The sequence below is a fragment of the Salvelinus alpinus genome, chromosome 32 (genome assembly GCF_045679555.1).
Source record: "Salvelinus alpinus chromosome 32, SLU_Salpinus.1, whole genome shotgun sequence".
NCBI lineage: Eukaryota > Metazoa > Chordata > Actinopteri > Salmoniformes > Salmonidae > Salvelinus > Salvelinus alpinus.
The window spans coordinates 13,558,114-13,583,898 of NC_092117.1; the positions used below are offsets into that span (position 1 = coordinate 13,558,114).

The following is a 25,785-nucleotide window of genomic DNA, read 5'->3' on the forward strand; positions in this document are numbered from 1 at the left end:
ACCTAAGTGTATGTAAACCTCCGACTTCAACTGTATTTTCACAGTTTCAATAGCCTGTAAATGTCAATTTAACATATGTTTTATGACTATTGCCTAATTATTTTAGGAATATGAGATTTTGCAACATTATGGCAACATGGGATTACACAGAATAACCAAATGTCCAATATTTAGATATAGTACTTTATTAATCCCCATGGGGAGATTTGATTGCACCAGCCAAAACACATTGCTAATAAATACACCACAAAAACACAACAAGGACACACAGACACTAAAAGCGGAATATCAATAAATAAACAAGTGTTTGTGTTAAAAAGCCTCATGATATGGTAAAAAGGATCTGCGGAAACGTTCAGTTTTGGACCTGGGGAAAATAAATGTATGCCATTGCACTGCGATGCTCATGGCAGGTAGACCTGTGGAGGGGGTGGCTAGTGTCGGCCTCTACAGTATACTCCTGAGTTTCTTTTGCCTGCTGTGCAGAATTTACACAATGAAGGTGGGCAACCATGATGCATATTTCTTGGTCTACTACACAGTAGCCTTTACACTAGGATGGACTGGAGTGTCTATGTATTCATCCACAATTTATGTTGTACACATAGCCCAAACGTATCTCTAGGTATCTATAGGTATACAAAGCCAAATCCTGTCATATATTTAAGCACATCGCGTTCATTTCAACCAACATTCTTCTCCCCTGGAAGCCATGTTAAGGGGGCGTTTCATTCTATTTTCCCCTGGAATGATTTTTTTTCCACTTTGCAGCATCAGTAGTAGCGTTGAGCCAGCCTCCTATGAATGTACGGTGGTTGTGGCTGTAGTTTTTTTTTAGGAACAGGATACGCATAAGGACAGCGAAGAAAAAAAAACATAGCAATTCCTCGGGGGATTTGTGAAAGGGAAACTCAGGTCTGCATTTATTCGTGTAAAGGACGACAAACAGGTACAAATTTCACGCTCACGCATATCCGGCTTATTTCGTTTTGTGGCGAGCTGCGTCTCCGAAATAATTTCTTTCCATGTCTGATGAGATTACACATCCAATGCAATGAAAACAAAATGGGGGTTGCGCTGTAGCATGTGAGCAACATAATTACAAGAAAGGTTACGGCCCGATGTCCCAGACCTTTCTATTTGAGAACAGCCGCGTATTTATAGTGGACAGGCGACCAACTGAAGCGAGGCCCTTGATTAGATAGGTGTCCATGCTTTTTCAATACGCGTACCCTATCCGAAAAATACACGTAGGCCTACCAGCATGTGAATTTTTATTCCTGCAGAATAGAGCGTCTATGTATACACATGTATTTAATTTGTCCTATATTCATGGCGATTTGTACATTGTCTTATGTCGGTTAGGATCAAATTTTAAACGTCACATTTGACGAAAAACACGAATTAAATTACATACGTCGAGTATTGTAGGTTACAGTAGGTGTCACGATCTTTTCCCTGTTCTTTTATTTTGCCCTTTCATGGGAGCAATCGAGGATACAAAACGCATTCAAGATGCACAAGAAAATGTAATGCATTCAATGCAATAGGGCCTAGCTATCCGAAATAATATATCGGTTCTCAGATTGCAAATGGAATTTCTAAATCTGGGACTCTACTGTAGGCCACCGCGGACCTCTTCTGTACCAGTATTATTGAGTTTGTTTACAACCTCTGGCAAAGTAACCTTCCCATCTTGAAAATCAAACTAATACTAATGCACAACTTTACAATTCCTCTGAACAATGCTTCGTATTTGGCAATTTAATTGAATTCTTAAAAGTTCCAATGCAGCCGTTTTTATCTCAATATCAATTCATTTCTGGGTAACAATTAAGTACTACAGTGTGATTTATTTTTAATTACATTTGAATTGAAAACATTTTAAAAAAACCTTAGCAAAGCGCAATTTTTCAAGCAAGAATTTTGCTAGGAAGGTCTGGGAGTGATTTGAGAGGGGACGGGAAACCTGAAATCAGCTCGTTATTGGCAGAGAGGTTTGGAACTCTTTCTTATTGGCTTAACTAATTTGCCGGGTAGTGATGTCACCATGGAAGGCCAAAACTCTTCTCCCCCAACGGTCTTTTCAAACGGCTCTTGCGTTATAATTTTCACCGTATTATTCAACCTCAGTGTAGAAATATATCAAACACAGGTAAATCACGTTTTTGACTGCACTGGACTTTTAAACGTTGTAGGCCTTTTATTCCTTAATAATTTGGAATAATATGCTAATCTAGTGTGCTTTGATTGTTTTATTCATTCTCTGTTCTTATCAACTTTGCAAAGTCATGGTATAGGTATTTTCTTGCCTACATGAGGACAATATGATGCCCCTGATAGGCCTCTTCTGTACATCTCAATCTTTGTTCTTCAAGTGTTTATGCATGTTTTATCAGTTTAAAGAATGATAAGTCATATAGCCTGCGGACATGTTGGTTTACTTTTCACACCCAGACTTCATATCTTGATTCTGCTACCTGTCAAAAACACCTGCCTCTAGTCATTCTGCTCCCACCACAAACCCTTACCATTTCAATGCATAGAAGCTTCAAAATGGCACAATTATAGGCTTCTGCAGGAGTAAATCAGTGGAGGCTGGTGGAGTAGATATAGGAGTACGGGCTCATTGTAATGGCTGGAATGGAATAAAAGGAACAGAGTCAAACGTCTTCCATTTGTTTGATACCGTTCCATTAATTTCCTTTCAGCCATTACGGTGAACCTGTCCTGCTATAGCTCCTCCCACCAGCCTCCACTGGAGTAAAATGTAGTCTTTACTAAATTCCTTTTGGCATGTGGGCATTATAAAAACAGTTTTGCACAATAGGGTCTAGTGTATTTCAATTGGTTCATTGTTGCATGTATAGTACAAATAACCAATTGAATGTAGTTGCAATCTCCATCCTGAACACTAACCATGGTAATATGACTGCTGTCCTCCCCAGGTAGACATAGCTGAGGCAAGATGTCAGCCCGAGGAGGAAAGAAGAAGAGCACCAAACTGTCCCGCTCCGCCAGAGCAGGGGTCATCTTTCCTGTGGGGAGGATGATGAGGTATCTACGCACAGGGACGCACAAGTACCGCATCGGCATGGGGGCACCCGTCTACATGGCAGCCGTCATAGAGTACCTGGCAGGTTGGTATCTCGCCTGAGGGAAAACACACACACCAATGTCGTCAAACACAAAAACAATGTTCATAAATTCACTTGTGTATTAATTACAGGATTATGTAAAATATGAAAATGTATATTTTATTGGTAAACGGTGGCAGAACATTTTTCTAATGACCATTTCTTGTTTAGCTGAGATTTTGGAGTTGGCAGGGAATGCAGCAAGGGACAACAAAAAAGGCAGAATAACTCCTCGGCACATTAAACTGGCTGTCGCCAACGATGAGGAGCTCAACCAGGTACAGTATTATTCCCCTTGAAATTCACAGTTAAAAAATGTCCTATAATGACCTCAGCAGAGTACATTTTTCATGTTGTTCCACTTCACTTGCACAATCGTTACACCATATTATATTACAGTATATTAGTGCCCAATAGGGATCCATAAAACGTTTTGATGAAGGTAGTCCCTTTGTCTAAGTGTTCAGGAAGGTGCAGTTGACGCCAAATGGCATCTGTACCAGGTAGGATTTCATCAGGCATGAACTGCCACCGCTTCGTGGTTAACCTTTTTTTAGACAGTGGGGACATTCCGCCTGTATTCAAATAAGTGGGGATCAAATAATGATGAAATAATTACACTTAGACAATGATCTTTATCATTTTAGCAGGATTTTTACCACTTGCCTAGTATTTCTCAGAGGGAAGAAATTGACCAATGAGACGGAATAGTCAACTGATTCACCTGTTCTGTGGCCTCTCAGCTTCTCAGAGGAGTGACCATATCAAACGGAGGGGTCCTGCCTCGCATCCACCCTGAGCTGCTGTCCAAGAAGAGGGGCAGCCGAGTGAAAGTGGACACTCAGGTGACTGTGCCAGAGAAGAGGGCGGAACGCGTCAAGAGCATCAAGAAACCTACCACCAAAAAAGGCAAAGGCAAACCAGGCCGAAAGCAGAGGGTAAGTACACATGATTGGGCATCGTGAATGACAGCAAACATCTCAATATTTGTCAATGTGTTTGTTATAGTGCTATAAGAAGCATGAGTGTGTTCTGTTTTTCATTGATTCTATTCAAAGAAAAACACGGAAAACGACAAAGAGGCTGTTGTAGCTAACTCAACAGTGGAAGATGGGCCAGGTGATGGATTCACTATCCTCTCAGCGAAAAGCCTGTTCCTTGGACAAAAGGTATCATTAAATGTAGGCTCATGTCAGCAATGACGTGTCATTCTATGACACCTTTTATAAAGATACCTCAGAAATAAGTGACACGAGTCAAGTTTCTAAGTGATTCTGTTATAACTTCAACTCTACATCCCCTAAAACAGCTTTCACTAACAGAGAGTGAAATTAGCAAAATTGGAACCATCAAGGTGGAGGGAATCATCAACCCCACAAATGCAGAGATGGACCTCAAAGAGGGAGTGGGTGAGAATGCCAGACCTGCTGGTCTTTTCTTCTTAGACGTGTGAAAGGCCCACGGCCCATTATAATTATCCCTCTTACCTGTTGTGTGCTCGTCTGCAGGCAGTGCCCTGGAGAAGGCAGGGGGGCGAGACTTCTTGGAGGCAGTGAAAGAACTGCGGAAAGCACAGGGACCTTTGGAGGTAGCATCAGGTATGGCGATCTGGGAAACTAGAGTAAAATCAGCTGAATGAGAGGTTTGAGAAGTTTCGCATGCAATGGTAATGAAATTATGTTATTACCAAATGTGTTTATCCAAAGACCCACATTCAGCATACACATAATAAACATCATTGACACATGATAGTCTCGCCCTCACTCACCTGTCTAGCCTCAAGTACACTGTCAATGCGTATATTTAAACCTACAAAGAAAGAGGGAAACATCCGTGTGTGTTTCCGTGTCTTCCTCCTGTAGTTGCGGTGAGCCAGGCCAGTGGGATGCCAGCTCGTTTTGTCATCCACTGTAACATCCCTCAATGGGGCTCAGAGAAGTGTGAGGACCAGCTGGAGAAGACTGTCAAGGCCTGCCTCTCTGCTGCAGAGGAGAAGAAACTCAAGTCTGTTGCCTTCCCCTCACTTCCTGCTGGCCGGTGAGACTACTCAACTACAGCTTTAAATCTATACCAGTAACAATAAAAACAGTGATACGACTAAAATACCTTTTAGTCTTAGTCACAATTTAATAATTTCATCCTTCTTTGTTATCAGTCGACTAAAACTCTGAACAATGTCACATATTAGTCAGTGAATTTAATAATTAGTGTACACCTATAACTTCCATATGTACATTGAGATAGTCTTGTCCGTCTTGTCCAACTAGGCCTACTATCCCCTCATATAGCTGGCACATTGTTATTGTGGCAGATTGTAACCAATGCCAGCAATGATTTACAACAGGCTACAAAGCCTTGGCTACATGTTAAACAATTTAGGCATTCAGCTTTTATCTCCCCTTCATAACCTTGGGGTGGGGGTAAATAACAGTGATTCCCTTAAAAGTTGAAGAATCTGAGCTTTCCACAGCAATGCCAGAAATATTACTGTACTACTAATATTCAGCAAATAGTATGAGAGAGAGTTTAAAAAAAAAAGTCTACTTTAGGTTACTTACAATTGAAGTGTCCTTGCTGCCAGTTAAAAAGATTGATGAGTGACTGAAGTGACCACCTGAGCAGATCAGCTCAATCAGACTGTGCTTAAAAAAACGTTAATTCCGCCAATGAGAGGATTGCATTAAATATTCTGCAAAGGCATGCATGCTTATAATTGGACGTGGAATTTTCATCCACTAAAATTAAAACTCAGTAGTTATGGTCATTTTCATGGCATCTCGTCAGGAAAAATTGGTTGTTGACATTTTTTGTCAGTTATTGTTGACTAAATTAACATAGCTCAACATTCTGAACCAGGGCTCTTAATCTTTCCTTGATTCCTTCTCAAAATGCATTGAAGAAGGTCAAAGGAGGGAAGGACCTTGAACCTATCTCCTCCAATAAAGGATATAAGGTGTGAGGAATTGTAGAAAGTCCAATTGAGATTGAGCCCACGTCTGTGTATCTCTCCTGGTTGTAGGAATGGATTCCCAAAGCAAACAGCCGCCCAGCTGATCCTCAAGGCCATCTCCAACCATTTTGTCTCTGCGACGACCTCCTCCCTGAAAAACATTTACTTTGTACTGTTTGACAGCGAGAGCATCGGAATATACCTTCAGGAAATGGCCAAGCTGGATGCCAAGTGAAGAGATGCTTGATTTGAGGTGTTTTTTTTAACAGTTGTATTTCAGATGGATCTTTGTTTTTTGCAGCTGATATAGTGTGATCAAAAGGTGCTGTAAGTAGGCGTTTTTGACATTGGATAGCCCTTGGAAGGCGTAAAAAAATATATGTTTGTGAGTGAAGTACTGTACGCATTTATGTTACACTGTCTTCCTTTTACAGGATTGCATTCTTTCTTTTTAGACTAGACTCAATGAATAATCCCATGGCTTGTCATTCTTATCCCTCATTTACTGATATTGTTTTCACATTCCATGTACAAAGACAATTTTGACGGTTGTTTTTTTCTGCTAGAATCCCTCTGTAGTTTCTGATACAGTTAGTTTACTAAGAAAAGTGTTTCTCTTTCTGCTTTGAAATAAAAATCCAGATGTTTTACACCACAGATATAGTTCTGATTTGATTAATGCATCATTTACCAACACCCATGAATAGCACAGCAACCCAGTTTCATTATATTTATTACATTGTAAAAAGTACATGACCTTTTATTTATATATACACATGTAATTTCCTGTTCACTCAAGAATTAGCGCCTGGTATACCTAACAATGCAGTACAACAAATGAACAGCTTACAAAAAGACTTAACAACCCTGCGAAAGAGGGGCTCCACTTCATTGTATTGTATAGTGTTGGTGCACAGACAGACTAATGCGTTTCTAATTTCTCTGACATAAGGCAGTGGATTAGGAGAGTAATATAACCTGACCTGAAAGCAGTTGCTCCCAACTGTACTTCAACAAGAGTATTCATTCCCCAACAGCCCATTCCTAGCGGAATAAATAAGATTACAATTTTAAACTGATAACGGCCGAGAAATAAACTGCACTGAAGGTTATGCAAATCACAAGGTTGGGAATTGGAAATAGACACCACAGGGATATTACTACAAAGCAGCATCAACGAGTTAGCCAGCTAACTTTAATAAACAACCAGATATAACTATTCATTTTCTGTTTTATTCATTTAATAAACCTATACTTACATATGCATTTTTTGGTTGTTGAGTTAATTAGACCATGCCCATTTCGAATAAAGTTATTTCAGAATATTTTGGTAAGTTAGCTGTCCAGGTCATTGATCTTGCTTTGTAGTATACCGCTCTGAAATGATGGGGGTGCGGGCCACAAAAAATCTTAATTCATCATGAGGCGATGCAGTTGCTCTTAACAACCCCCCTCCCATTGCGAGCAAAACATTTTAGTGGCCCCCGTCTTGACAGTGGAGATCATTTTAGTTTGAGTTAATTTAGTGCAATTCTACATATTTTAAAGCACGTTTGCTGTAATTCTACAGATTTCTGCCATGGGGTGGAGAGAAGATTTAGCTTTTTATAACTAATTTCATGCAATTCTACACATTTTGCCATAGGGTGGAGAGAAATGTTTGCAGTTGTTAATATGATATCCGAGTGAGACTGACTAACAAAATCAATGGGGGCCCCCCAGCCTGTAATTTGACCGTGATAACAAGTCTGGGTAGCTGGCCGCTAAATTAACTTGGCAATCAAACATTTTAGCTGACATGGGCTAATTGACTTACTATCAGGAGATAGAAAAACAGCTGATGCACAACCAAATTTTGAAATTGCACCTTGTGTATTCTACTATTCTAACCCACAACAGTAAGTTGAGAACCCGACTGTGGCGGGGGGCAGTGATCCGAGGGCCTTTCAAACAGGGGCCACGGGCCGCCGTCAGTTGCCCATCCCTGTTCTAAGTGGTTGATGCTTTTGAAAACATTCTTCTTCCATCATCACATGCAGTGAGGTGTCTGGTTTGGGTATAATTTGACAGAAGATCAAGGCTCTAACTTCAACCTACCAATATCTGAACTCCTCTGCAATCAATAAATTACTGTACTGCTTACTGTACAGACAGGGACATGCAAGAATACTTTCAGTGTCAAGTGGGATAAAGTAGTCCCAAATGAAAACTTGCAAAGATGATCCGGACCATTCATCTCATCACTTGAAAATGAAAACTGAATTTAATATCAGCTTGTCCCGGATTTACTGATGGCTGTCTATGCTCAATCTGCTAGTCAATACTGCACTCGTTTAAATAATCTCATTAAGACCTTCCTATAAAACTCCCCTAACCTGACCGATAAAAGCGGACACGCCCAGGCCAGACCAGTCGTCACATTCGGAATGTTCTAGGTGCTGTCCTTGTTAGCAATGGCAGCATCTCAAATACATCTTTCCAAGGCAAACCATGCACACCTCTGTCCCTCTTGGGTATAACAGTGTTTAGAGGACTTAAGAAAACATATTGTCCTTTTAAAACATATTTTTGTTATTTTAGGCATTGTAATCAACTTTTTGCGAACAAGCTTGTGACAACATGTTGGCAAATTTCTCCCTCTTTGGAAATCTCAGGATATCATATAATATAATTATTTTCAAAAACCTCTGACACTATTTTATAATGGAAATATATAAACTGTATGCTTTATATTACTGTACACTTATATTTCGACCTTCAGATACAAGAGTTATGATATAGCTAGTATTTCACTCTTTTGTTTTAAGACAGTGCCCTGATTCTTTGACTGGAGTAAATTAATCTCTGTACATCCTATTCAGTAAACAACATGCAGCACCTAAAACCAAATAAGTTATTCACTATGATTTATTTCTGGCAGGACCTCTAGATGAATGTTAAGCACAGGCATACTAACAACGTACTTAACTTTGTAGGTCTCAAGTTGAAACTGACTCAGTAGGAAAAGTGGGAAAGACCGAAGCGAGTCAAATAGGTGCTGTCCTTAACATCCATGCAGCATCGTATATGTATATCATAAATATGTATTTTCTGATGAATACGTGAATATTGAAGGACAGCAGGCCCCAGGATGTTAGATAAGACCAAAGCTAGATGTGTCTGTGGTTGTTTAGTGTTGTCTGAGAGGTGACCATGCATGCCAGGGTATCTCTGTCAGAGTTGGTCTATCCCCTCCTGTGAAAGGGTGCAGAGCCTAAGGAAAGCTATGTTGTTTAGGGGACAGGTGAGGGACAGTGTCCCCCTGTGAGAGTAGGCATAGGGCTATGGTGGCTCTATTTTACCTCCGGGGTGTCACTAAGGTCGGTGGGCCTGGGGGCAGGGAGCAGGGGGACAGGGGAGCTGGCCTCAATGAGGGCGGGGTTGAGGATGATGGGGAGGGACATGGGGGGCACGCCCCCCACCTGCAGATGGGAGGCCAGGGGCTGCAGGATGAGGGGGGACTGACTCATGTGTGAGTGACTCAGGGGGGTAGAGATCTGGGGTGACATCTTCACTGGGGTGCGCATGGGGGGAGTCGATGGGGGCACTGGAGATGATCTGTCAGTTCCTGGAAGGGAAGAGGACATTGATTCGTTCATTTATTGTTGGCTATGAAACTGATAATGATCATTGGCTTTGGCCAGATTTCATAAATGACTGGCCATGTTAACATGGTTACCATTGGCACTAGGTGGTGGGGGATCTTGGGGCGACGCTGGTCTGCTGGAGGTCTTTGGCTCTGTGGGGGCAGCTGGCACTGGAGATGGGGCCTGGGCTGGGGGTGGCGAGGCTGGGGGGGAGGGGGCAGCCGGCTGGGCAAGTTCCACTGGGGGACTGGGAGCAGGATCTATGGACACAGAGCACCATTGCATTTCAGTGATCTGGCTTTATGTAGCTATATAGCAGAAATAACACTGAAGGTTAAGTACACATGAAAAACATGTAGGAAGTGTATTCTAACTAACCTACATTCATATATTGTTAATATTCAAAGCATATTGGAGAAAACAAGGCCTTAATAGATGCAGGTATAGTGTGTGGTCCTCTACCTGGTTGGGGTATGACTGTCTGTTTAAAGAGCTCTTCCCGGAGGTTAGGCAGGAAGCAGTTGATGCGTTCCCAGGTGATCTCCCACAGGTCAGAGTATCCCGTACGGGAGTCAACGCTGTGGAAGATTCCTGCTGTGTCCATCACCAGCAGCATGTTCTTCAGAGACTCTGGAATGGCTTCCAGCTGGGGTCGGGGGGGGATAAAAAGAAAACCCAGCCCATCAGCCGTGCAATCACACACAGAAGGAAAAAACACTGAATGGAGCTGAATAGGAATGAACATGAACTGTTATTTTTCTTGTGTGCCCTCCTTTGCGTTTGACCACTCGTTGTTGTAAAGTGATGGACTTTTTAGACTAGCTATAGGTAACAGCCAAAATAAAGGAAACACCAACATAAAATGTCTTAATTAGGACGTTGGGCCACCACGAGCCAGAACAGCTTCAATGAGCCTTGGCATAGATTCTACAAGTGTAGAATCTCCCGTAAGGCATGGAATGTTAACTGCTTAATTAACTCAGGAACCACACCTGTGCTTTCAATATACTGTGTATCCCTCATTTACTCAAGTGTTTCCATTATTTTGGCAGTTACTCGTAGAAACACCTGAGCTAATAGGAGTTGAAGTCGACATGTGATACTGTGCAATATTAGGCATCTTCACCAGTAGGTCACTGGAACCAGCGTGCATGTACTTGTCCATGAAGTCCAGGATGGTGAGCCACAGGGCAGCGAAGGTGGGCAGAGACAACAGGGGAGAGAGGTGCTGCAGGAACACCTGGTGTAGAACAAAGCAATAGAAAACAGTGAGATATTCAGATATGACATGGGTAGGACAGGCACTACCTGACACAGCATATTATACTATCGCTCTTCAGATGGATAAGCAATGCTAGACAGCGGATTTAGCAACTTTGTCAATTTCTCAACCCCCCAAAAACACCAAAGTCAACCCTACGGTCTGAACACATATAACAGATTTCACACTTTGAAATGGCTGCCTGTTGTGTGTTGACTGAACTCTGACCTTTGACAGCAGGGTGCAGGCCCTCATCCTGGTCTCCTCCATGCCTCCCACATCTGCAGGGCTAATATTGTCCAGCAGCTTGGTCAGCAGAGGGAACAGGACCTGGCAACACAGTACACAGTAATTAGAATACAGTTAACACTGATTTTAAAAAATCCCACTTATTTTCGAACTTGAGATTGTTTTGCATAATACTGAATTGTATTCAATGGGATATTTGCCATAAAATTCTAAATAAATGCCCATGGCAAGCTAGGATTTGGCCCCAAGTGCCTACTCTTTTAATGAATCATATATTTTACTATATATTTCAGAGGAACCATTCAGCAGCCATTCTCATGACCCACCACTCTCCTTACACACACACACACACCATTTCACAGTAATCCTCCTATAATGTAAAAGATGTTCAGCATCCTCCTCTCACCTTGTTGAAGCAGGACTCCCACTCCACAGCATCTAGTGTCTGCAGGTCATGAACCAACAGTGCCCTCTGGAGGTAGGTCAGGGCCTGCATTCGCACCTGCCGCCTGGCATCACAGCACAGCCAGGCTATCCCTATGGGATTCACACAATGTATGGATACTTATGTCAGATATAAAGCGTTAAGACCGGCAAGAGTGTTAAGTGGAATGCTATATAGTGGAGTGAGAACAAGACCACTAAGTCCACTCTCTCAAGGGTCATCTCAGTGAATTACAGGGCCTTCAGAAAAGTATTCACACCCCTTGAATTTTTCCAATTTGTTTTTGCATTACAAAGTGAGATTAAAATGGATGTCATTTTTTGTCACACAAAATACTCAAGTGTTAAAGTGGAAGAAAAATGTAACTTTTGTTTAAAAAAAATACAAAAGAAAAATTAAAACACTAATATAATCTTTATTACATAAGTTTTCAACCCCGAGTCAATACATGTTAGAATCACCTTTGGCAGCAATTACAGCTGAGTCTTACTGTTTAAATCTCGAAGAGCTTTCCACACCTGGATTGTGCATCATTTGCCTATTATTCGTTTAAAAATTCTTCCAGCCCTGTCATATTTGTTGTTGATCATTGCTAGACAACCATATTCAGGTCTTGACATAGCTGCTTGAAAATCTATGTCAAAACTAACTCGGCCACTCAGCAACATTCACTGTCTCTTAGTGAGCAAACAGAGTGTAGATTATTGTCCTGCTGAAAGGTGAATTAATTTCCCAGTGTCTAATGGAAAGCTGAGTGAACCAGGTTTTCCTCTAGGATTTTGTCTGTGCTTAGCTCCATTCCGTTTCTTTTTTATCCGGAAAAACTCCCCAGTCCTTGCTGATGAAAAGCATACCCATTAGATGATGCAGCCACCACTATGCTTGAAAATATGGAGAGTGGTATTCAGTAATGTGTTGTATTTGCCCCAAACATAACACTTCATATTCAGGACATAAATGTAATTTTATTTTTTGCAGTTTTACTTTAGTGCCTTGTTTCAAACAGGATGCATGTTTTGTAATATCTTTATTCTGTACAGGCTTCCTTCTTTTTACTCTGTCAATTATGTTAGTATTGTGGAGTAACTACAGTGTTGATTTATCCTAGGTTTTCTTCTATCCCAACCATTCAACTCTGCAACTGTTTTAAAGTCACCATTGGCCTCATGGTAAAATCCCTGAGCGGTTTCGTTCCTCCGCGGCAACTTAGTTTGGAAGGACGCCTGTATCTTTGTACCAATCTACCAATAGGTACCGCCCTTTGCGAGGCATTAGAAAACCTCCCTGGTCTTTGTGGTTGAATCTGTGTTTGAAATTCACTGCTCGACTGAGGGGACCTTACAATTATCTGTATGGGGTACAGAGATGAGGTAGTCATTCCAAAATAATGTTAAACACTATTATTGCACACAGTGAGTCAATGCAACTTGTGTGACTTGATAAGCAAATTGTTACTCCTGAACTTAGTCTTGCCATAAAGGGGTTGAATACTTATTGATTCAAGACATTTCAGCTTTTCATTTTTTTATTCATTTGTACTAAAAGCATTAACATGTAAAAACCTTATTGTCCACGAAAACAGGAAATGTGCCTTTGGGTCCGCACAATGACATTGAAAACATTCCTCAAATGACTAGGAAACAATTATGAATTGTGTTTAACCCCTATTAATAAACACAGAGTTGAATGGTGCCTATATGCAAATATGTTTTATAGATAGCTAGGGGTTTAAGTCTCTGACCTTGGAGAAGTGGGCACCAGCAGCTGGTCCACAGTGTCTGGGAGTCAGCCTCAATCTTCTTCCCTGCGACCTCCAGGTGGCGCTGTTCCTGTGCCCAGGAGCTGTAGATGCTGGCGGCCCTCGTGTGCAGCGTGTGCATCAGGTCTAACAGCTGAGCCAGGGGAACTTCATGTCATTATGATGTGGTCATAGATATTCTAATCACAATACAGCTTGATTCTAAACATGAGTATGACATAATGTCTGTATTGGCTGCAAGACATTTCCTCAATAACATTTACATGTCTAAGTACTTTATTCTAATGCTGACAATATATTTAGGTAATGATCTGTGATAAGAGTATTGATATTTATGTCATTTTGAAACGCTGATGAGGAAGAGGGGTATATTGTATAGTACAGTATTTTCCATGTCTAAATTATTTCATTTATGTTACACAGACGTAAGGTTGCAAAACTCCCTGTAATTTACCAAAGACATTTAGGAAATTTGGGAAATCTATAAATGTATTTAATATTCTTAATATACGTGTCCATCTGATCCGTTCCATGAGTTTCTAGTAGATATCCCATATGGTTCTGGAGAAAACATCTTATGATATAATTTGAAATTAACTCTGCAGCTCTTCCAACTGACTTTTTTCACAACCGGCACCAGTTTGACCCCAAAATATTTACAACAAATATATATTGAATATATATATTAAATAAATGAATGAAGGATTTTCCATACTCATATTAAAACAGCAACAGTTTTAACTATGTTGAAGGGTTACATTTAGCATAATGTTTTACAGCCTTATGATTCTATTTTTATATTATAAACATGTTCTTTTTGGGGGAAAAAATATTTTACATTTCATGAAAATTCCCTAAAAGTCTTAAATTTCCAAAATTCCTAAAGTTACTGGTAATATTCCCGCTCTTTGCAACCCTACAACAGCCCTAAATATCTAATATACCTATCCAAGCAATTAATTAGTCAAGGTTTGAAAGTTTAATTTCATTTAGAGTAGCTAGAGCAATGAGCATTGAGAATTCCCTATTCAGCCTTTCCAAAAGTTAATTTGTGAATATGCAATACAAGAGGTGAATATTAGCATTAGTCGACTGAGCATGAATGCCTGATTAGTGCCAAATTAGTTCTGAAAAGAGATGGCAGACAATGTAACTTCTTAATCACACCTCAGGAAATGAGAATAGTAGTTCAAGAAGAAGAGGACTAAACACCGCCACAACATTGCTTAATTGCCATGACAACCATAATGTGCCAAGAGAGGGGAAGAAAAAGCTGAAATCTCCCCAAATCCCCACCTTCCCTCCGCAACCCCACCTCCCACCCACACACAACTGAGGCAGAGGACACCTCTGGGGAATATTCAGGAGGGTACAACATTACAGGACCTTTAGATAGAGAAATATATTGTGTAGAACAGACATGGTCATGTAGTTCGGAACGTTTCACCCAACTGAACAGAGCCCCTGAGCAGCACAGGGACCAAGGTAGAAGGGAAAGAGGGCTGCGGTACTTACGTCCTGACTAACCTGTAATGACACCGTGTGGTAGCTGGCCGGGACTCCCTCGTCCTCCTCGTCGTCGCTATGGGAACGGGAGGGCCTCTGGCTGGAGGCCTTGGCGCGGCGGGATGCCCCCTCTTTCTCCCGAGGCTTCCTCCTCACACGGGACTTCTGGGAGTCGTACTTGTGGTTCTTCTTCTTCTCATGGGTCCTGTAGCCTGTAGGTTAGGGACTGTTTTTAGCCATTGTTACAGATATATCCTGAGGGTGAAATTTCCTCCTAATAGTTGACTGATATCTCTGAACAGAGAATGAATGCCCACTGTTTGCTGCTCCGAAAGGTAATCCATTTTAGCAGTACAGAGATCATGAGACCATGCCTTTACCCTAAGGCTGCGTACAGTACCAAGACCTGAATGAGTTCAGGACTGGCCATTCTAGTGTAAGACATTGTGCAGTATGATAGTAATTATCTTAATTGATAGGTCTATAGGGTATGACTTAGCGCTTAGGAAACTCTCCAGGAAAAAATACATTCCTTTCACGTAAACCCCAAAGGCTATATCAACTCTAACTGAGTAATAGCAGGTTTTAGGGCTGTGCGGTTTCCATTTGCTTCCCATATAGATTAGAGTGGTGCTTAGCGTGAGGTCTTTGATCAACCAAACATTATTGTTAAGTGTGTAAAGCAGTGTTGACAGCAGGTATCTAAGGGTCTGGAGCACTGGGAGAAATTAAAATGCTCTCAGTGGTGCCAGACTTGCACAGTGCACTAGCACCGGCTTTTAAGAGTAACCACCCAAAATGCCAAACTATCAAAGCTTAATTTAGAAATTACTCAAACATAGTTTGATGACATGTGTTAGCTTGGAAAACAGCATTGATGTAAGGCAAATACAATGCCAAATTCATTGTTGGAAGATTAAGAAACACTTTGGAAAAAGACTGAATATAAAATGGAATTGATTTGTCAGTCAACCGGAAGTGATGAAAGAGGAAGTCGTACCTCCGTTAAGGCTGGCCTCCACAAACACCCGGATGGCCTTGACACACAGCTCAAAGTTTTCAGGGGTGACATGTGCAGCATCGCGTACTATGAAGGAGAGGGACTCCACACACTTGATGAGGGACTTGGTGTCGTGGAAGCCCATGTCTTGGCCAAGGGTCAGGCTGTACTGGTTCACTAGAGGGTTGAGCAGGGGCTTGGAGCCAGAGACCGGTACCTTGTTGATGTCCAGGTCATCTTTACCAACCTGCCAATTTAAACACCGTGTGAGATGTGCCGTATGTTGAGGCATTAACTGACATTGATATGACAAAATAACACAAGCTTAGCCTTACTATTATAGTGGGGCGTTCCACAATAAACAGTGTAAAACAGTATTAACGCTATGAAGATCTCTGGAGTTGATCATCTGAGCACTCGAAAGAAAAGTGTGTGCAGGTGACGTGAGTGTGTGTGTGGGCTCTTACCACCAGCCATCCGCTGCTGGCCACGTCCACATCAGTGACAGAGCGGGGCATCCTGGACTTTCCGTGCTCCGTGTAGACCTCAGAGTCGGAGGTGTAGCCCCGGTCCAGACTCACTTCGCTGTGGTGGTGGGACGACAGCTCACTGTCCGACTGGGCACCTGGAACAAAGGTGGAAACAGGACATAGATTTTTTTTTACCAGGCATGAAAAAAGTAGGCTACCATTCCACGTGATGCTGTACATGTAAGAGGCTGACCTGTGTCGATGTCGGGACTGGTGGAGGTGACCTGGAAGGAGGCGGGCGGTTTGATCCCGGCCCCGATGCACTCGATTAGGGAGAAGAGGGTGAACCAGTCGTCTGTGCAGTGGATGTTGGCAGCATTGGTCTTGAGCAGCTCATGGAGGCCGTAGGCCACCTCCCGGCTAACCCGGGCCAGGACGTGTGATTTCATCATCAGCAGGAGACGCAGGGACAGCAGCACCTAGAGATAGGGTGGCAGAGGGGTTAAGTGGACGCCAACGTTGTATAAGACCAATTGCTTGAACTGCCGGTGACCTCGATCTCACTGATTAGGGAATTGAAGTACGTTCCCGACATTCGGCTCACAATTCCTAATACAGTTCAATGTATATACGGCGCTAGGTCTCACAGTTCTTGGTCTCACTGCACAATTGAAAGGAAAAGATTAGAAAAACAAATGTGGGATTTGTGGATTCAAGTCCCTGCAACATAAGATGTTTGCCCTGATCGCCACGGTTCACAGAAAAGGAAGAAAACACTATTAGTTGGCTGTAACAACGTCCAGCTGGGTTAGAGATCAGATTGAAAGCCAATTAAAGACCTTACAGAAGAAATGGGACCAAAAGTTGATGCTCCATTTACAGTTTTCCTCGATTTCTTAAACACAGTGAAGGAAACTGAGATCCATGTGAGTGAAACTGGGATCCGCGTGGCCAAGACTATAACCTGTTTTGCACAACAGTCATTTGTCATTGGTTAAACACCAATGCAAATGCTAAACACTTTTTTGCAAAGCAGTAGACGGAACTCTTTATCACAAGACACTTTTTGCAAAACAGCAGATAACTCTGTAAATAAGACTAAATAAATAAATAATTAACCTTAATTTTTTTTTTTTTTTTTTTTTTTAATCCCCATGGTTAATAACAATCACTCTCAAAACAGTAGGGTTTTTACAACCAACATGTAAACCCCCTTTACATAACTGGGAGCTTTTAACTCCTTCACAATCAATCCATAAATACATATGAAAGTGTTCACTAGGGACTGGTTTGGTTTTCCAATGGGTTATAAAGTAGAGCACATTTCTATTTCCTTTACATTGGCGAGAAACTGTAATGATATAATAGTTCAAGGTCAATAGGACAGTCACATAATAAACGCTATTTAGGTTACAGGCCAGGTCACCAAGAAACCAGGTCCCTCTCGGAAAAAAGATTAGATCAGTAAAAACTTGGCTAATTAAATTGTCCCACTGATCAACACAGACTAAGAATACTGATAGGTAGTTCATCCTGTGCCTTTAAGCCAGAACAAATTAAACATCTGATACCAGTATGATAGCATGAAACATCCTTTTTTTTTTTTTTTTACTTGTTATACAACAAATTTAAGCCTCCTTTATGATTGCTGTTAAGCTCAGGCCAGATAAGACCGATTGCAATGGCTAAAGGACACTGACCTAACAAAGTTGGGTGTGTATGTGTGTGTGTGTGACCATCAAATGTAAATCCCATTGGATCAACAGTCCAATCATCCAATCACTCAGTGCTATCACTTGTCAGAAAACCTGCGTCATCTCTGCATTATCTGTTTGACAGCACAAAACATGCATTAATGCAATGATGCACGCCTAGATAGTTTGGTTTCCCCTCTCGTGTGTGTGTGTACCTGTGAGCTGATGTCCTCTCTGCGCAGCAGGCGGATGGCCAGTCTGATGAGGCCCACCACGGCCCTCTCCACCAGGAAGCAGCTCTCTGTAGCCTGGACACACAAGTGGCACAGGTGGTCCCGCACCGTCTGCCATACACACGACACGCGGTCCCTAAAAACACACACAAAATATAAGGACTCAATAGCATAACAAAGCCTGATGTTCAAACAGCTGATTTGACTGATGTAATTCCTACTGGACTTGGAACAAAACATAAAACGGGCGATCACACGGTCCCTGACTCAAAGCAAACACCGCACCGTTTCCTGCCGTACCTGTTCTCCATGACGATGCGTAGCAGCATCTCCAGGCAGAAAGCCGCGTCCTCCTCATCATACGTCTCCTCGTCAGGTGTGACTGAGATCAGAGCCTGTCCACAAGAAACAGCTCTTAGTAAACAACACCAGAACATTCTATACTTCCTGCATCTCAGAAATTCATATTCAGCCAATCACATGTTAAGATGGACAATATTTGCCTGGACTCTTATGATTACCTTCATCAGCTCCTGTAGAGACTCCAGCTGCAGGAATTTACTCTCTGTGATCAGCTTCTCTGGGTCACATTGCTGGCGCGGGAGTGACAGGTAACAAATCAATATACCAGACTGACCGTTTATACAAAAAGCCACAAAAATGTATTAATAATAAAAAATTAAAAAAACGTCACTATATGAACCATACAGTTGAACTAGAACGTACAGTATACTGGTCACCAGAGGCAATTTGAATGAGTGTGACAGAGACAAAGCAGTGGGATGAGGGATGATTGGTTTAGTTCTGGTACCTTGATACAGAGCATTGCTGCCTGCTTGGCCTCTTGGTTCTCAGTAGAGGGCCCACGTAGACCAGACTGCTCCGCTCCACTCAGAGTCAGCCAGTTCACAAAGCTCAGCACGGCAGACTCGCCCCTGGGAGAGAGAGAGGAAGATGGAGAGGAGATGTCAAACTCTTAAAACACATTTCATGCTTAATGATAGCCACCCATTTCACAATATTACTGGAACTGGGTTTAAAATGTCTGAAAAACTCAGGTTTCACAAGTGAAAGAGCTCAGCCTGCTATTCGAGCGTAACAGATTGTGTGACAGGATTGTGAGGTGACTTACCGATTTGAAGGCGTCTCTTCTCTTTGAAGCGAAATCTTTCCATTTGGCTCCACAAAATCCTCCACCTGTATGGACATAAGCAAACAAACGCCACAAGGAAGTTATTTCTGGTTTTATACCAGCAGGTGGCAGTATAACACCCAAATTCAAAAAGACCCATTTAACCCAACAAAATGAATGGAAGGTTTCTGTGTTCCATAGGTACTCAAAACATGAGGCCATTTGTTTTTCCCGGACCATAAATTTAAAAAAATAAAACCTCAGTCTTTCCTGGTTATGCCTGTCCCTGACCATTTCTAGTTATAAAGAAACAGTTCTGACCTCCACCATGGCCTTGGGCAGCAGCTCGGCTCTGAACAGCTGCAGCATGGAGTCCATGATGTTCTTCCAGCCCTCCCTCAGGATGTCACCGTGCCGGTGGGCCAGGTGGAACACGGTCTTAGCAGCTACCTGGGCCTTCCCGTTACTCCCAAACACCGTGGGCAGGTTCTCCGCCGACTGTATTGAACACACCCAGTGGAACATGTTAGAAAACTCCAGTAGGTGTAATGCTAAAGGTTCCCACATTTGAAATTAAGCACTTACCTCGCTGCTGAGCGTTGTAAACTTGCAGAGGGAGATGATCAAATTATCAAACACGTCACTGAATCCATAATGAGCTGATATCATGGCACATTTCCTAAAAAGAGAGAGACAAGCAGATTATCATCGCGACTCGCTCTCATTGCTTTCCCCAATATATGCTTCGTCAGCATCTCCTCAGAACCACAGTGCTGGGTCCAGAAACCCCTGGGGATGCCTAGTGTACCGGAAGCCAGCGATGGCCTTCTGGACGATGGCGTCATCTAGGCTCTTGTCGAAGACGTAGGAGAGGGCAGCGATGGTGGGCCCCCAGGTCATGGTGAACAGGTCGTGGTCATAGCTGCCGGCGGGCACGTGGAGGAAGACCCCCTCGGAGGTGGCCCCCCGGTGGAGCAGCACGCTCCACACGTAATTCTCTTTCACCAGGCCTGACTGCTCGTCTGGCATCACTATCTCGTCATTCCTACAGGACAGAGAATACCACGGAGTGTGTGAAAGCTAAAACAACCTTGATCATCTGGGGTGGATTGTTTGACATAACTTACCGTCAAAGCTCAAACGCTGATACAAATATATCCTTTTGAAATGAGATAGATTTACTTAATCTTTGTGTGTGTGTGTGTGTACACGTCACAAACATTTCTATATAAGACTACGGCTTACTTGATTGCATTGTAGATGTCCTCCAGCATATCCTGATCGAAGTCTGTATTTCCATTCACACCCTTCAGATTCTTCTTGAATTGCTACATGAACGAGGAGGGGGCGGACATTAATACTGAATCAGGGCACCATCAACACATCAATCATTGCGGAGCTCTGCCAGCTGGCCTGGCTCTGGCATCCAACCCTTAGGCATGCAATGTGCTTGCTAATTGAGCATCCAACAATTAAAGGGGTGGGGGGGCCAAGGAGCTTTACCAACATATGTGTCACTTAATACGGTTAGGTGTGATGTTAGACAAACAGGATCGAGGCCAAGAGCCACAGCAAATAAACAGATCCGCCGTGTGTTGATGGATCGAGTCAAGGCTCCTGGTGGGCTGCGTGCTTTGGCTAATAGCAGGTAAAACAGAGGGGAAACACGAGATGCTTTGCAGTGGGATGGACAGACAGAGAAATGAACACAATGAAGGCTCAGGGGCCATGGGCTCAGGGTTGTGTTTGTCATACCAGTCCCCCTCCACCCGAGCGGAGCAGACGACGGTAATAATAGCCACCACAGACACAAAGCAGCTGGCCGTGTTGCCTGCCAAGTCATCATAGGACTGACATCCAGAGAGCAGAGCTGTTCCACACTTATGGATTTGTTGGGGAGCTACAATGTGCTATGCGGTAGCTGATAGTACAATTCAGAGCAATAGAATCTTGCCATGATGCCCCGAATCCATTTTATCCCACATAATATCGTATCATGGCATTTGTATGACACTTGGAGACGTCCCATCGTAAGGACTTTAATCTGTAATTATATACTGTGCCGTAAACAGTCAGCAAATTGAACAGTAGGAATTTCGTTGCCCTCTCGAAAAATATAAGGTAAAACAAATCAGTTGCTCTCATTGCAGCTTAGAATTTCATAATGGCAACTTGGAATACTTCAAACAAAATTGTGTGTGTGTTTGTGGCCCACCCGCGCTCTCTTCAGAGCCCTGCCCATGGGACTTGTGTTTAGTCTTCAGGCGCTGTCACTCACACAGAGAGAGGGAGCCAGGACAGCAGAGGACGCCCCCCCCGTCCTCTCCTCGCTCACTTCTTCCACCCCTGCCGCCTGTTCACATGACTAACCAGGATGATCTCATCCCACAGACCACCACTGGGCACAGCTGTTACAGGAGGTCTGTCAGACCATCAGAGGGTCTGAAAGAACCAGTATAACATACTAATGTAGGGTGTCTAAAAGGGTCTTAACAGGGTCTCTGGCAAAACCCATCACTGCCTGGCACAAGTGTTCATAAGAAGTGATTGAAATCAGATCTAACATATGTGGTTGATGAGTGCATTTCTAAGACAATTTGTAGAAGTAGTAGAAAACTTACTATACTTACGAATTTAAGTTACTTTCTTTGAAATATAAAACATTGTGATGCATCTTCATGGGAAATAAATAGTGCGCTGTTGAGTTACCTCAACAGTCATGGGGATGTTCTGCTTGCGCACGTTGTTGTTGTGCTGGTCCGTGTTGAGCATGATGACAGCGTAGGCCAGGGCGAAGCCCGCGTCGTTGGTCATGAAGGGAGAGCCGTTCACTTTCTACACACACACACACACACACACACACACACACACACACACAGAGGAACACAGACTAAAATAACCCTCTGTCCATCCATATATACATCAACAGCTGAGTTGCAGGCACTATTTCAGGTATAGTTCCAGATACATATTATAATATAACTACCTTCGGCATAACGTTCAAATATCTATACTGAACAAAAATATAAACGCAACATGTAAAGTGTTGGTCCCATGTTCCATGAGCTGAAATAAAAGATCCCAACAGGCCTCACAACCGCAGACCACGTGTAACCATGCCAGCTCAGGACCTCCACATCCGGCTTCTTCACCTGAGGGATCGTCTGAGTCCAGTCACCTGGACAGCTGATGAAACTGAGTAGTATTTGTCTGTAATAAAACCCTTGTGGGGAAAAACTTATTCTGATTGGCTGGGCCTGACTCCCCAGTGGGTGGGCCTATGCCCTACCAGGCCCACCCATGGCTGCGCCGCTGCCCAGTCAAGTGAAATCCATAGATTAGGGCCTAATGAAATTATTATAATTGACCGATTACCTTATATAACCTCAGTAAAATCATTGAAATTGTTGCATTTCGATTTTTGTTCAGTATATATTTGTGCTGCTGAAAGTGCAGTCACGACGTATGACTGCTCTATAGTGGAAAAAGCCAAGTGTGTATTAAGAATATCTGTAAAGTCATTCAAGGCGATTGTGTATGGAGAGAGACTATGAAAAGACATTACTAGGAATGCACTCCAAGGTCATGAGGACGACCCTCTCCGGTTATTTAAGGAGCAGCCAGTGGCACCATTGGTTTGTCCCCCTGCCTTTGATCAACAGGCCGGCTCTGTTATGCCAACCTTGCCGTTGGCACTGCTACATTTTACTATTCCCCTAATTATTGAGTGATTAATGTCCCTGTCCTTGATTCAGATCTGGGTCGGTGTTCCACAGGAAGTAATTACCTGATGATAGGGACAGTTGGTGACAAGGATAGGGACAGTTGGTGGCAAGGATTGCCTTGCCATGCGGTAATGGAAGAAGTGTGTGAGTCCCTCCGGGTGCCCCGTGCGTGTGTGTGAGAGAGAGAGAGAGAGAGAGAGAGCGAGAACGCATTTCAAGGGGGGTAAGGCAGCTGACTTACATGCCAGGTGTCTGTGAAGGTTTCCAAAAGTCGATGGATGACCGGAGCTTCTCCTGGCAGTCTGAAGGCCTCCAGATACAGACGCAGCGCCTCGTCAATACGCAGTCCTTGGAAAGTGAACGTGCTGCACGTGGGAAGGGGAGAATGAGTATAAAGTACTAATATGTAGCGTACCAGTCAAAAGTCTGGACACCTACTCACTCAAGATTTTTTTTAATAGTGAAGACATCAAAACTATGAAATAACACATATGGAATCATGTAGTTACCAAAAAAAAGTGTTAAACAAATCAAAATAGATTCTTCAAAGTAGCCACCCTTTGCCTTGATGACAGCTTTGCACACTCTTGGCATTCTCTCAACCAGCTTCATGAGGTACTGTAGTCACCTGGAATGCATTTCAATTAACAGGTGTGCCTTGTTAAAAGTTCCTTTGTGGAATGTATTTCCTTCTTAATGAGTTTGAGCCAATCAGTTGTGTTGTGACAAGGTAGGGGTGGGTATACAGAAGTTAGCCCTATTTGGTAAAAGACCAAGTCCATATTATGGCAAGAACAGCTAAAATAAGCAAAGAGAAATGACAGTCCTTCATTACTTTAAGATATTAAGGTCAGTCAATTCTGAAAATGTCAAGAACTTTGAAAGTTCTTTCAAGTGCAGTCGCAAAAACCATCAAGCGATATGATGAAACTGGCTTTCATGAGGATCGCCACAGGAAAGGAAGACCCAGAGTTACCTCTGCTGCAGAGGATCAGTTCATCAGAGTTAACTGCACATCAGATTGCAGCCCAAATAAATGCTTCACATAGTTCAAGTAACAGACACATCTCAACAACCTCCACAATCACCCGACCTCAACCCAATTGAGATGGTTTGGGATGAGTTGGACCGCAGAGTGAAGGAAAAGCAGCCAACAAGTGCTGAGCATATGTGGGAACTCCTTCAAGACTGTTGGAAAATCATTCCTCATGAAGCTGGTTGAGAGAATGCCAAGAGTGTGCGAAGCTGTCATCAAGGCAAAGGGTGGCTACTTTGAAGAATCTAAAATATATTTAGATTTCTTTAACACTTTTTTTGGTTACTACATGATTCCATGTGTGTTATTTCATAGTTTTGAAATGCAGAAAATAGTAATAGTTGCCTCTAACCCTAGGAAGCTCTTTGCCACCTTCTCCTCCCTCCTGAATCCTCCTCCCCCTCCTCCCCCCTCCTCCCTCTCTGCTGATGACTTCGTCAACCATTTTGAAAAGAAGGTCGACGACATCCGATCCTCGTTTGCTAAGTCAAACGACACCGCTGGTTCTGCTCACACTGCCCTACCCTGTGCTTTGACCTCTTTCTCCCCTCTCTCTCCAGATGAAATCTCGCGTCTTGTGACGGCCGGCCGCCCAACAACCTGCCCGCTTGACCCTATCCCCTCCTCTCTTCTCCAGACCATTTCCGGAGACCTTCTCCCTTACCTCACCTCGCTCATCAACTCATCCTTGACCGCTGGCTACGTCCCTTCCGTCTTCAAGAGAGCGAGAGTTGCACCCCTTCTGAAAAAACCTACACTCGATCCCTCCGATGTCAACAACTACAGACCAGTATCCCTTCTTTCTTTTCTCTCCAAAACTCTTGAACGTGCCGTCCTTGGCCAGCTCTCCTGCTATCTCTCTCAGAATGACCTTCTTGATCCAAATCAGTCAGGTTTTAAGACTAGTCATTCAACTGAGACTGCTCTTCTCTGTGTCACGGAGGCGCTCCGCACTGCTAAAGCTAACTCTCTCTCCTCTGCTCTCATCCTTCTAGACCTATCGGCTGCCTTTGATACTGTGAACCATCAGATCCTCCTCTCCACCCTCTCCGAGCTGGGCATCTCCGGCGCGGCCCACGCTTGGATTGCGTCCTACCTGACAGGTCGCTCCTACCAGGTGGCGTGGCGAGAATCTGTCTCCGCACCACGTGCTCTCACCACTGGTGTCCCCCAGGGCTCTGTTCTAGGCCCTCTCCTATTCTCGCTATACACCAAGTCACTTGGCTCTGTCATATCCTCACATGGTCTCTCCTATCATTGCTATGCAGACGACACACAATTAATCTTCTCCTTTCCCCCCTCTGATAACCAGGTGGTGAATCGCATCTCTGCATGTCTGGCAGACATATCAGTGTGGATGACGGATCACCACCTCAAGCTGAACCTCGGCAAGACGGAGCTGCTCTTCCTCCCGGGGAAGGACTGCCCGTTCCATGATCTCGCCATCACGGTTGACAACTCCATTGTGTCCTCCTCCCAGAGTGCTAAGAACCTTGGCGTGATCCTGGACAACACCCTGTCGTTCTCAACTAACATCAAGGCGGTGACCCGTTCCTGTAGGT

At 43.2% G+C, this 25,785-nt stretch overlaps 2 protein-coding genes across 9 annotated transcripts in view; one reads left to right on the forward strand and one right to left on the reverse strand.

Annotated features, from left to right (window-relative positions):
• The first annotated feature begins 487 nt into the window (after nucleotides 1-487).
• LOC139562506 (core histone macro-H2A.2-like) lies at nucleotides 488-6,744 on the forward strand. 2 transcript variants are annotated; one of them, XM_071380254.1, is made up of 9 exons: nucleotides 488-949; nucleotides 2,949-3,140; nucleotides 3,309-3,415; nucleotides 3,881-4,075; nucleotides 4,196-4,306; nucleotides 4,447-4,546; nucleotides 4,646-4,735; nucleotides 5,000-5,174; nucleotides 6,157-6,744. In XM_071380254.1, exons 2-9 carry the CDS (start codon nucleotides 2,969-2,971, stop codon nucleotides 6,320-6,322), a joined length of 1,116 nt encoding a protein of 371 aa, XP_071236355.1. In that variant the 5' UTR covers nucleotides 488-949; nucleotides 2,949-2,968; the 3' UTR covers nucleotides 6,323-6,744. The 2 variants fall into 2 exon arrangements, with proteins under 2 accessions (XP_071236355.1, XP_071236354.1); XM_071380253.1 differs by having other exon boundaries at nucleotides 759-949; nucleotides 4,196-4,318.
• Nucleotides 6,745-6,803: 59 nt separating this feature from the next.
• Nucleotides 6,804-25,785, reverse strand: part of LOC139562505 (Golgi-specific brefeldin A-resistance guanine nucleotide exchange factor 1-like) — a 76,704-nt gene continuing 57,722 nt past the window's right edge. For 5 of the 7 annotated variants that reach the window (XM_071380250.1, XM_071380248.1, XM_071380246.1 and 2 more), the window contains 22 exons: nucleotides 23,429-23,552; nucleotides 22,172-22,297; nucleotides 20,708-20,790; nucleotides 20,271-20,507; nucleotides 20,048-20,141; nucleotides 19,784-19,960; nucleotides 19,463-19,527; nucleotides 19,142-19,265; nucleotides 18,852-18,923; nucleotides 18,631-18,725; nucleotides 18,313-18,466; nucleotides 16,657-16,882; nucleotides 16,401-16,558; nucleotides 15,934-16,180; nucleotides 14,943-15,145; nucleotides 13,410-13,560; nucleotides 11,630-11,760; nucleotides 11,203-11,304; nucleotides 10,840-10,953; nucleotides 10,176-10,359; nucleotides 9,806-9,973; nucleotides 6,804-9,694 (listed from right to left, as the gene is read on the reverse strand). In XM_071380250.1, coding sequence (XP_071236351.1) covers nucleotides 9,420-9,694; nucleotides 9,806-9,973; nucleotides 10,176-10,359; nucleotides 10,840-10,953; nucleotides 11,203-11,304; nucleotides 11,630-11,760; nucleotides 13,410-13,560; nucleotides 14,943-15,145; nucleotides 15,934-16,180; nucleotides 16,401-16,558; nucleotides 16,657-16,882; nucleotides 18,313-18,466; nucleotides 18,631-18,725; nucleotides 18,852-18,923; nucleotides 19,142-19,265; nucleotides 19,463-19,527; nucleotides 19,784-19,960; nucleotides 20,048-20,141; nucleotides 20,271-20,507; nucleotides 20,708-20,790; nucleotides 22,172-22,297; nucleotides 23,429-23,552 — 3,310 coding nt within the window. In that variant the 3' untranslated portion in view covers nucleotides 6,804-9,419. The remainder of the gene's footprint in view (nucleotides 9,695-9,805; nucleotides 9,974-10,175; nucleotides 10,360-10,839; nucleotides 10,954-11,202; nucleotides 11,305-11,629; nucleotides 11,761-13,409; nucleotides 13,561-14,942; nucleotides 15,146-15,933; nucleotides 16,181-16,400; nucleotides 16,559-16,656; nucleotides 16,883-18,312; nucleotides 18,467-18,630; nucleotides 18,726-18,851; nucleotides 18,924-19,141; nucleotides 19,266-19,462; nucleotides 19,528-19,783; nucleotides 19,961-20,047; nucleotides 20,142-20,270; nucleotides 20,508-20,707; nucleotides 20,791-22,171; nucleotides 22,298-23,428; nucleotides 23,553-25,785) is intronic. The other 2 variants (XM_071380249.1, XM_071380252.1) reach the window with 1 other exon arrangement.